At 39.2% G+C, this 13,136-nt stretch overlaps 1 protein-coding gene across 1 annotated transcript in view; it reads right to left on the bottom strand.

The window, feature by feature from the left end:
- LOC140235099 (uncharacterized) overlaps window positions 1–13,136 on the bottom strand; it is a 131,600-nt gene that overhangs the window by 18,358 nt on the left and 100,106 nt on the right. The window contains exon 5 of the mRNA XM_072315134.1: window positions 7,005–7,289. Coding sequence (XP_072171235.1) covers window positions 7,005–7,289 — 285 coding nt within the window. The remainder of the gene's footprint in view (window positions 1–7,004; window positions 7,290–13,136) is intronic.

Raw genomic sequence — 13,136 nt, 5'->3', positions numbered from 1 at the left:
AGGTGCTATGTTCAATTTCAATCGCAAGAGACGTTATTTTCTCATTGCATCGTCCTCATTATACCATGCGATCACATCACTGTCATAGAAAAAGGCCAATTTCTTGACGTTTACCATCTAGGGATAAAATAAGTTCCCCAGATAATATGAGTTTGAAGGATGAAACTGTCCCGCTATTTTCACGACAGGACACGAGCCCGTAAGGCATGATGTGGAATAAGAAAATCGGTAAATCTATTTCTAGAACAGCCAACGGTTCCTTTCCATAACCCCAACGAATCCAGCATATTTCTGTTACATGACTGCAGTCAGACCAAAGTTAACACCTTTTTTTTTTCTGTGTAAACAAGATGAAAAATAAAAATGTGTCCATGTGGGAATATTGGTACTTGAAACTGTAATTACGGGTAGTTTTACGTCCGCAAATTGCCTCTCTGCCCCGAAGACTTTCACAAACAATCACGCGCAACCGTTGACAAACAAACGCACATAGAAATATAATTCATATATATATATATATATATACCTTCATATCTATCTATCTATCTATCTATCTATCTATCTATCTATCTATCTATCTATCTATATATCTATCTACCTGTCTATCTATCTATCTATCTATCTATCTATCTATCTATCTATCTATCTATCTATCTCTCTATCTGTCTATGTAATATAAAGGTGGATAGAGAGGGTAATGACAAGAATACCTTTTGCTGTAACAGTTCATGATAACAATTCAAAGAATTGTAATTCAAACGAAATTAGAGAATCAATCGGACACAGGGAGCCAGGGAAATGTTGTTGTAATCTTGTTATGAACAGGATAAAAAACAACAATACCCCCAAGGTTATGGTGATTTCATTGCAAGGTTTACACATGGCATATTACTTGAAATGTAATTACATGTACATTCTATTTAATAGTCATTTTTTTTTTTCATACGGAGCAAGTGTGCATGCAAAAACACACGCCGAGGCCTATAGATGGTTGTTGGTTAGTCCGCACGAAATGCACATCCGTTACCATGGTAACTTAAAAGGGGAATGGGAATCTAGGGCAGCAATCAAATCATAATACCTCAGGAGAATACGCAATTTTTGACATTTGAAAATGTTATGGCAATAGTAAAGTTAAAAAAAAGAAAGAAAACAAAAAGAAAAAGGGAGACCCATGTAAAAAAAAACAGTCTTTATTAAACAATATATCATTTTGTTGTTGTTGTTGTTTAACAATCGAGTCAGTAGGCTAGGTCTGGTACAATAAAGATAAAAATAACCCAGCCTACTTCGAATTGGGCGCGATATTTTGCTCATTCATACACACACAGAAGAAATAAAGCTGAATGTTCTACAATCTTGCATATTTTAATGAATTAATAATCTCTTTTTTTGTTTGCTTGTATGCTTTTTTACAACAAGAAGAAGCCGAAGAAGCAACGATAAAAAAAAAAAAGATGACAATCAAGTCACTGCCGGACTCATTATTAACAAATACGAATCCAATCTGTGCGTGTCATACGCAGTTTCTCCTCCACCACACGAGACCCTTCACTACATAGAATGCGAGATGAAAGTTATATGCATATTTTGTCACCATGGCAACACAATAGGCTGACCTGGATGACAAATCAGCCTTTTCGTTTGAGGTTGTGGCTGTGCATCCTGATCGTAATGGAATCAGGAAATGGAATCCAATATCACGAGCGGAGAAATAGACGTCTCCTAGATTTTTCTTCGTCCCAGCCCCCCCCCCCCCACTTTCCGAATGATTTCATCCTGTTTTCCTCTCCTTTTTAACATTTTTCCTATTTTCAAGGAGTGAATTGCTTATGGCTATTAATTTCTGTTGCAAAGGTGGTATGTCTTCGTAAGTGTAAAAAAGATATGAAGATGTGGGAAAATGCACATGCGTATGTAAAAGACTATGTGTATGTTGTGTAAATGACTGGCGTTCTGTTATTCGCTTGGTTACCTTTTTGAGCATCCAAGCCGCCTCTTTCTGGTCTATCACTGTCGCATGCAATTTGACATTTTAAGTATCTATTCCTCTCTGATTACGACTTCGCATTTAGCTCCTTTTTTTCACATTTTCTCCTTTCACACGCTCTAGTTCCTGCTGCTAAGGGTTGCTCACTTCACACACATACGGACACAGACACAGACACAAACACAGACACACTATCATCATCAGCACCATCATCATCATCATCATGATCATCTTCATCTTCCTCCTCCTCAACATCAACTCCAACCTCATCCTCATCCTCCTCATGATTCATCATCATCATAATCACAGCCCCTCCATCTCACCAATCATATTCTTTCTTTCTTTTTTCATTTCATACTGATCATTGCATATAGGGCCTACACACGCGCTTGTATTGGCTGCCCTCTAATCTGACTATTCTGCATTTAAAAGGTCGTGTATAAAACAAACAAACAAACAAACAAAACAAAACTAGTCGAACTTCCATTTGCGTCCAAGATGGTTTTACATGCTTTACTGAATCCCATTTCGATTGGCATAGATTTGGGAGCTTGTTATCTTTTTACCAACACCCGTGCGACGTTTTGCAACTGCTCATTGTGTTCATTCGAGCCTGCGCGTCTCGATGATTATTGTGGGCTTTCTACGTTCCTCTGAAATGAAACGTCCTCTTCTTTGGTAATACGAATAGACGTTTCCTCCAAGCAGCTGCCTTTCTATAAGTTTTGTGTTTCTTCATAGTACTACATTAAACAGCCAGACACTGATGATGAATGAGGCCTTAAGTGGATACAAGGTCCTTTCCTGTTTGTTTGTTTGTTTGTTTATAAAACCTTTGAAGGCACCACTAGTATGCCTTTTACAATTTCACCATCAATGATACGTTAGAAAAACAAGACGGTTTACCGTTTATATAGAGTAGCGCCCTCCTTGACACGCCCCGGACTATCCAAGATATCTTTCTTTTCTCCCCGCTGATCTCTATGTAACCTTCATAGAGATCAGTGTATCTTGCGCATTTTGTATCGGAGCAGGGTAACTTGGATGGAAGCTTTTAAAATCACCGTGCAGAAAGAAGGCGGCCCTGAAGATTTCTTTGAATAGCTACAATACATCCTTCGTTACCCTGAGATAATTCTGTTTCGCTTCATCAGGATGGTCTTACATCTTCCACAACCATGAGTTAAAGACGACGATAAAATCTACCACAAGCGTGGTCATTACGCTGCTTTTAGCTTAGTTCAAATCATGCTACCATGATTCCTGGCAGACGACAGACCAACGGCAAAAATGTCACTACTGATCATGAAAGGGAACATAGCACAGGGATAAATTCATACAAAAAGTCTTAATAAGATATAAAAGCTACATCATGAAAAAATAGTTAAAAACAGTGAACGCGTGTGTATATATGATTATATCATGTGTGTGAGAGAGAGAGAGAAAGGCGGCGAGAAAAACAAACAAGCAAGCAAGCAAGCAAACAAACAAACAAACAAACAAACAAACAAACAAACAAACAAACGAAGAGAGGACGGTATTGGAGAGGGAGGGCAAGGAAGGAAATAATGAACTCGCTCTGGGAAACCAGGGCCGGAAACTAGGAATGATAACGTCCAAGTTCAACGTTTCTGACAGGGGCCGGGGTTGCAGTCTCGGCGGTGTGACCACCTAGCAAACTGCACGGCGTCCGTCATAAACCATCCAGTTCGCGCTCCACTTAAACACGCCAGGAATGTCAACTTGATCTCGATTCCTAGCTTTCCCATGACGTCATAAATGTCGGTCCCGACGGTTTTCGCCATCCTAAATCAAGAGTAAGTGAGCCCGAACTAGGCTGAATGTACATTTTTCATTTGTACCTCATCTTAGATATCATAATCCCAATAGATGGCTTCAATCCGTTTTATAGAGTTATCTAACTATAAGTTGTCTTTATATGTATCTGTCTATCTGTGTATCCATCCAGTCATATATCTGTATACCTATCTATCTATCTATCTATCTATCTATCTATCTATCTATCTATCTATCTATCTATCTATCTGTCTGTCTGTCTTTATCTTTTCGTCTGTCTATATCTCAGCCTGTCTGGCCGTCTCTCCGTTCTTTATTCTCTCCTTCATAATTTCATTCGTAGATTCAAGGAACACCTCTTCCAGGAATAATCCTTAAGCCCCGCGGATAAATGATGCATTTATTCATGTATTCCACTGTTGATATATAGTTCTGGCGGCAACTTCTGTAGGCAGGAAAGATTGCAAGACGGCGGGGAGTTAGCAAATGCGTTTTTCAATGAATATGTAAACGAACATCCTGATGACGCACAAGACGTATTCGGCGAAATATAGGCCAACATTATTCCGCTTCAACCTGTATCTAGAAACAAGTGTGCCAACATGTCTAAGAGTCTATCTTTATTTCTACAAGACAATAACAAAAATGACAAGCAACGACTCGACGAATAGACAAACAAACAAACACCAAAGAGATTTCACACCACATTCAAACAAAGAACATCTTGAGACACTGGTATCGGAGAGGATGAGGAAAGGTGACAAACAAACAAACAAACAGACAAACAAACAACAAACAAACAAACAAACAAACAAACAAACAGTCACAAACCCCGACAGGACGACCGAGGTAGCACTATGGTATCGTGGAAAAGGCTCCGGACTTTTAAACGGGAGATATTTTAATCCATGACCCTGCAATGGGCCCACTTTCATAGCAACGACGAGGCTTATGTGTAGAAGGAAACTACTATGTAGATAGAAACACAGCTACCGCCAATGTCAGTATTCTTATGACCTTGTCAGGATTTGACATTGAAAACCATATGGTCGACACCCACACATTTAGGAATACTCTACGGGTGACGTGATAGGTCTCTGGTATGGACAGGACTTGTAAGTGAGATCGCGTCAGATGGCGAGATGAACTTGAGAATGTATGATATCGCTTTCTACGGCTGCTTCAGCCTATAAGCACCTAAAACCTTCAAGCCTCTTCAATCATCTTTCCACTTTTTCTTTCCAGATGATTTTTCTTTCCGCGGGTCCGAGGTACGCCTCCATAATAACGAACGCCGCCCTCCTCCTATGGCTCTATACCAACCAGGTCAATGACTTTCGCCGCGCGTTAAACCACCAGAACGCGCCATATTTCTTTTCGGTCCATTTATCTCTCTTTCGTCACCATTGAAGAGATGCGCCATCATCAATCTCGGCATCTTGATTAGATGGCAATACACACACATACACACACACACACACACACACACACACACGCACACACACACGTACACACACCCTCACACACACACACTCGCACACACATACACGCACACACACACAAACACACACACATATACACTCACACACAGACACACAGACACACGCACACACACGCATACATAAACACTCGGCTTGGACAGAGACTTTGGACTTGCATTTGAGGGGTTAACGAGAGTGAGACGTGCGTCACGCAATCCGATCGCCTGGGGTATTTTATGGGGACGTGCTGTTGGGAAAATTACAAGCCCTGTGAAAGAATGAAAAAAAGGAGAACGGATCCTCTTAAAAGCACCGCCCTATCGAATTGGCGGTAATCGGGGTAGACTGTCAGCTTAACTTTTAATTTGAAGCCCAAAGTGAAAAAACTTACTGCAGATTAATAGTGCCGATATGCAGGGAAAGAGATTTCTTGGACAATGTCGTTCCTTTTTTCCCCCTTCTAATTCTCAGTCACGTCTATCTACTGCGAATCCCCATTTACTTCATCCATTAGAGATGGAAATTGAAAAAGTAAAGAGGAACCATATATGAGCAAATCCTACACAGCGAAATGATTTCGGGAGAAATGATGCATTCCTATACGCACACGTATATAATGGAGTAATTGGCTTCCATCGCTTGCCTTAGGATAAGACGGCATTATAAGTGTCTTCCAATGCATTCTCGGTCACAGTTTGGATGACAAAGTTTGGAATTACCAAGTTTGGAGCGATCAAGAGGGGGGGGGGGAGCGAGCCAGAGAGGGGAGGGAGAAAAAAAAAAAGAGAGAAAAAGGAGAATAAGGGCAATTGGAAGAGAGATGGATGATGTAGTGTGACGAAACTTCACTTGTTTCACAGAAGGATGGAAGTAAGATTACTTCTGCGCAAAAGTAAGAGAAGAACTTCACAAAGAAATATAGTGTAGCTCGCAATCAAGGGACATTTGCACAAATTTCGACGGCAACTTCCTTTGTCGAGTATCTTCTCGCAGACAGTGACCCCCATTAGAACTATAACCTCTTGCTTTCAGAAGTTAACTATCCATTTTATACGGAATTTTCCTTCGGCACAGTCTACCAAGGGGATTACTGAGAGTGAAGTAGTTTGTAAGGGAGGTAAGTGCTCATAAGGTAATTGTTCGGATACGTTAAAGACACCAAATCAAACATTAAGCCAATTGCACTGGTTTCGTCGTTCTTTCTCTGTGTGTTTGGTAGTTTGTTTGTTGTTGTTGGGTTGTTGTTTTTTTTTTTTGGGGGGGGGGGTCAAGCTGCGGAAGATCTTTGGAGTCCATGCAATCGCCGATTTGTCGTTCATCCATTTGGATGCGGCATCTCTTTGTTATTTTTCGTTAGGCCAAGGTAAGAAGTGTGACTGATGCTATATGAAATAGCTCATGGTCTTTGAAAGTTATTCATTAAGTATTGTTGCCAGGGCTGAAGTAGTGCGGCAAAAATCTCGGATTAATCGCGCAAGAACCATTTAAAGTAACAATGAGGCTTCTTGCAAAAACAAAAAAAACCAAAACAAAACAAAAAAAAAAACTATCATAATTAATTTCTTGTTCTATTGTTTTCGTGGTTTTTTTTTTCCAATGCATTCTGACGCAAGTAACCGATACAATGAAGGACTTTGAAATTGGTCCATGCACACTTCCCTGAAATAAAGTGAAAACCAGTATTGTAATACTACAAATAGAAATGGAAATAGACACAAAAAGCGTAGCGCCCTCACCTGCCGAATTCTCTTCTTTGACCCGCCCACCCGGAAGATACCAAGGACGCGCATGCCATACATTTCCACGTGTCTAAAGCAGGAGGACACAAGACGCGGGACTTGGGGCTCGAGGGGCGCTAGGCTCTTTCGCCGCATCTGTCGGCACTCCTCGACGGCGGCCGTGGACAGCGAAAGGGCGTCGAGCAGGGTGGCGTTGGTGATTGCTGAGTTGGCCGCACCGCCGGCCCGGCCCGCCCGCGACGACGATGGTGAGCTGACGGAGCGAGCGAGCTTGTTGGAACTCTGAAAAAAACAAACAAACAAACAAACAATGTGGACAGAGAAAAATCATTAGGATAAGACTCTAAACTGCATTAATGTTGTTGGGGAAAAGTCATCAATCTCAGCCTCCTTTTCATTCTCTTCAGTGGCTAGCTATTAAACAACGTATCTTTAAATGATTTCTTTATAGGTCTATTACATTGATCACTCCGCAAACCAGGCTCCATGCTACATACTAGTACTACGTGAATGCTGACCTGTAAACACCCCTGGTATAAATCTTAGATCTTCATATCACAACTGTGATCTCAGCAACCTATTTAATAACCCGAAATCTAGCTGGAGATCAACCTTCACAATATTGATGCATCAAAGCCGTGGAATAATCTCCCCTTGATCATTAGACAATCTATTTATCATAGATAAGCTTCTCTAAAAAGGTTCGGAAACATTTTAAATATACTCTCTATAGCCCTGTCCAGGTATCATTTTTGACTTCGTGATCCTTCTGTTTGATGTTCAAATGATAGATTAAAGCTTGATCAAAACTGTTTACACTTATTACTAGTCTGCATTGTGTCTATCATTTGTCTATTTCTGTAATCTTTTTTGTTCAGCGCTATGAGCCTTGTATTGATTGATTGATTGATTGATAATGGTTTATTGATACAAACATGCAAAGTAGTAGCCCGGAGGCTAAATTATAATGCATCACATGAGAAACGTATAAATGACATCAAACAACAGACATTATATAAACATTTTAACAATAACAAATACTCCACATTTCCCTATGATTAATTCAATGCGATATAAAAATTCAATAAATATATTTTGCATATCATCTGTTTAAAAAAAAAAAGCATACCTATAGTAAACATTAATTGTATAGTATTGCATCAACAATGAACAAATCTATTTTCATCGAGTTTCACATACTTTAATAAAAGATTCACATGCATGCACACACATTCACATACATACACAAACACAATAACAGATATGATTCTTGTCAGTGTATATGGTCAGCATAGAAACTTACAATACAGTCTTCCTACATTAAACATTTTTTTTTGATAAAACATAAACATTCACCCACAATGATAACAACATGGTCGATTTAACACTTTACTTCTTTTGCTATTTTTTAACAAGAAAGGATAAAAAAAAACATTCATATACACACAATAATTTTGCAAGGCCATGAGCACGGACCATGGCGCTGGGCACGGTGTAATCACTATATACGAGGGTGCTGTTCGTTATTCCGAAGGTTCGTTATTCCGAAGGTTCGTTATTCCTAAGGTTCGTTAATCCGAAACACACAAATTTCCTATACAATGTACCTAGAGGTTCGTTAATCCGAAAATGAAAAAGGGTTCGTTAATCCGAACATTTGTGGCGTTATTCCAAAGGTTCGTTATTCCGAAGGTTCGTTAATCCGAAAATGAAATAGGGTTCTCTATTCCGAAGGCTCGTTTATCCGAAAATGAAATAGAGTTCGTTATTCCGAAGGCCCGTTAATCCGAAAATGAAATAGGGTTCGCTATTCCGAAGGCTCGTTTATCCAAAAATGAAATAAGGTTCGTTATTCCGAAGGTCCGTTAATCCGAAAATGAAATAGGGTTCGTTGTTCCGAAGGTTCGTTGATCCGAAATGCAATAGGGTCCGTAACGAACCTTCGGAATAACAAGCTTTGTATCATTTTCGGATTAACGAACCTTTGGAATAACGAGCCTTATTTCATTTTCGGATTAACGAACCTTCGGAATAAACTTTATCACATTTTCGGATTAACGAACCTTCGGAATAACGAATCTTCGGAATAACTAACCTTCGGAATAACGAACCTTCGGACTAAAGAACCTTCGGAATAACGAAACTTCGGAATAACGAGCTGTAACCATATATGAGCATTGTTTAAGACCATTATTCCGTCCATCTCAAGTTGCTCTAGAAGAATGAGACGGTAAGACGGATTAAACATGAGGAAACTAGCAAGGGAAGATTGAGTAAGAAGGAGTGTAGAAAGCCATATATGTCAAGTTTGAGGGAGGAGATAGGTGTTACCCGAGGCTATGTCCACAATTGAACGTTATCTAAATTGACCCACTATCTATGCATTTTACCGACGCTATGCCCTTAGCTTGATAGATGTCGAGATAAATGCTGTCTAGCATTTCTAACTGATTCTCGTCAATTTTGCGATAACTTTATAATTCCGTGACGCACACGCATTCATTTGTCCCATCCTTTCTTTCCTCTTCTGTACTCCATGGTAAACATTATGCAACATAAACCAATAGTCATTTGAATGAACAGTCCATACATGAGCGCGCAATTTGTCAAGTTGGAGCAATTTCTTTCCCCATCTATTCTCCCCCTTTTCTTTTGTCTGATGGTACAAGTGGGGCAATGTGCAGTGCATGAGAACGACCACCAGCGTAATAATGGATAATACATCATTTAAAGTGAGATGCCCCATCGTGAACAGGGTGGGCGCAAGCAACGAGTCGTGCACTTTTGTTCTCCCCCACAAAACCACATGAAATCTCAAGCGCGGAATGAGTTTTCACACCGATCAAGGGAAGTATGGATTTCGCTGTTGTTATCATTCATGTACAGCGATACTCGGGTTTCCCGACGGCAAAGGAAGCATCTGCGCCACATATACCACCACCATTACTATTACTACTGACATCAGCTGAAGCTCATACGGGAGAAAACCAACAAGTAACATTAGCTCTACATTCATTTTCGTGTGTCTTGCGGTAATGCATTTGATTTGATGTGATGTGAATACATGGGGGCTTTTAGAAACGCTGTATTTAGTCGCTTGTATCAATACGGTCTTTTGAGATTATGAATACTATACTATGTCTTTCACTTCAAACAAACCAACAACAAAAAAACCCTACAACAACAATGAGTACGTTTTACCCTATTAACACAAAATATTAGAGACTGCATATCGATGACACCTGTAAGAATAGGAGAATATACCTAATACCACTCAGAAAAATAGTTCAGGATTGTCATGATCCGTGTAAGGACTTGGTGAAAGGAGCCAGTATTACAAGTGCAACTTAAAATGTGCAAACATTCGTATAAGTATAATGTATATGCAATCAAAGTTCCTTTCTGTTTAAGCATGATCAAAGTCTTTAATAACGTTGTCTTCATCCTCAACATGATTATGTTACATTTGTATGCTTGTCGTGAAATCAAAAGCTTAAGTACTCATACACATAGCTTTGTAAAATATCATAAGAATGAGTAATGACGCTTTTAAAATGAAAACATCTTGTGTTTTCACCTTATAACAGCTATTCGACAAGCTACCATGTAAAGAAATAGATAAAGAGTATTCATCCAAGTGGCGCCTGCAAAATGCAAATATATAGCTCCTCTTTCACAGTATCACACAATCTGACAGAGTTTTGAGAGTATTCCTTTTTGTAAATCTATCAGAGGGCGGTTACAGATATACAGTTGATAATCTGACAGCAAAAAATAATTTATGTCTTTTGCCTTTATTAAATCTCTTGTCGCCAGACTGTCTGCTTGAGAAATTCTTCAGTCTCTTCACGACTCGCCACACTTATCGTATGAGTCTATCCACGACTATACCCTCTTAGGGTATTAAAACAGAAGTGGCACAGAGATTTAAATAGATAAGTAGATATATAATCGATAGATAGATAGATAGATGAATAGATAGATAGATAGATAGATAGATAGATAGATAGATAGATAGATAAATGCATAAATAGATGAACGAATGAATAAATAAATAAATAGACAGATAACAACATAACCACATACATTCTAAGAGAGGTATCGCATGAACGCTGTGGGAGGAAACCTAACTCCCACTTTGAATAAAGAATGTAAATAGACAAGAGCGGAGAACATACTACCGACATGAGCCCTAAACGAAACAGCTATATTAGAGTCAACGGTATCGATGTCATTACTATGCAGCATGGTAGAGGGCTTCGTTATTTGCGACATCATTTCATTCTTATTTCTTATTGATCCTTTTTTTTTAACGACTGGCAGTTAAAGGGATCGTATAGTTTTGGTTGACACCTAATTTCAGGTTTCTAACATTTTTTGGTGAAATAATGAGAAACCTCTTATGAAATACGAAAGAGCGTGTAATTCTATGTGGAATTCAACGTTTATTTGATGAAAATTGGTTTTGAAATGGCTGAGATATCCAAAAAAAGAGCGATTCTGATAAAGTGTGGGACCCACACTTTATCATGTTTGCTTTGTTTTACTTTGTTTTTGGATGTTTCAGTCATTCCAAACCAGATTTTCATCAAATAAACTTTGTATTCCTCTTAAAATGGTATGCTCTGTACTATATCATAAGTGTTTTCTTGGTATCTTGCAAAAAGTTAAAAGCACAATTCTCATCTCCACCAATACTGTACCATCCCTTTAATATCATGATCACTTCCGGTGCCGCTGAGGGCAGATTAATGGCGGGACGGAATAGGAATCCAACAGAGAACATCCTCTCCATATATGTTCCTCCCAAACGAAATAAACAAACTCTCAACCCCACCGCTATGGGAAACGAGTAACCTTATTCATTTCACCGACCTATAGGATGGAATTTTGAAAGCGTAGATGAGTATTTTGTCCCACGTGTACATATTTGTGTACATATACTCGTAATTACTGTTCACCACAGATAATCCCTTTCCTATTTGTATTACTCAGACAGTAAACTGATTACCAAAGGAAGAACGAAAAAGTAAGTAATAAAGATACAGAAGAGAAAGACATGAGATTCCCTTTCCTATTTGTATTACTCAGACAGTAAACTAATTACCAAAGGAAGAAAGAAAAAGTAAGTAATAAAGATACAGAAGAGTATAAGACATGAGATTCCCTTTCCTATTTGTATTATTCAGACAGTAAACTAATCACCAAAGGAAGAAAGAAAAAGTAAGTAATAAAGGGACAGAAGAGTAAGACATCAGATGTTCCTACACTGGTTTTCCTCAGAAAAAAATGCCATGTTCAATTAAATTTCCAATTACGCGCAACATAATTTGGTTTGCTATTAGTTTGTTCGAGAACAAAGACAGACAGTCAAATTAAACAAAACTTGGTTTGCCATTAGTTTCTTCGAGAACAAAGACAGACAAGAGAACACCATGTATATACTTTAAAAAAAAAGCTGTCATGGTTCAGTATTATGTAAATCTATCTCATCCCTTGTAGCTTATATACAGATTTCAAAGAGGCACAGAAGTTTGAAGTTATTTTGCAGTTGATTGGCTGGATTTGTTCTCTTTGTTCTAGAAGCGAATTGATGAAAAAGTGTTGCACAAAACAACCGCAGTCAGTAACAGATCGCTGAAATATGGAATATCGGACTGATGCATTCGAAAGAGATTCCAGTGGTGGCGTTAATGTGTGACTGTAATCAGATCACGTATCGAGCGTGGGGAGGTATCTGCAAGGTATGAAGAGGTTGGATGGAAAGAAGAGGAGAAAAAGAAGGTGTGGGGGAGGGAGGGGGGGGGGGGCGAACCTGTCCTCATGAGATAAAACGCCTGTCGCCTACCGAACTGTTTTCTCGGTACATGGGCTTCGCGCACTGTTTCACGTCTTTTTTTTTTTCCACGGCTAACAAAAAATAAAAAAGAGCTAAACAAAACGATATCCCCTCTTAACACAGGTCCCTACGTTCTCCGGGGAACCACTGACATTTTGCAAAGAGATTCGGATTTTCGTTCGCCTTCACCAGTGAAATGATGCCACGAATAGCCCTGCAGCAGTCGTTCTCAAAACAGAAAAAGCGAATTGCTCGCGCGTCAGGCAGAAACGACTTCTAAGGTTGCGATA

The sequence above is a fragment of the Diadema setosum genome, chromosome 11, assembly GCF_964275005.1.
Source record: "Diadema setosum chromosome 11, eeDiaSeto1, whole genome shotgun sequence".
Classification (NCBI taxonomy): domain Eukaryota; kingdom Metazoa; phylum Echinodermata; class Echinoidea; order Diadematoida; family Diadematidae; genus Diadema; species Diadema setosum.
This window is presented reverse-complemented; position numbering and strand designations above follow the sequence as displayed.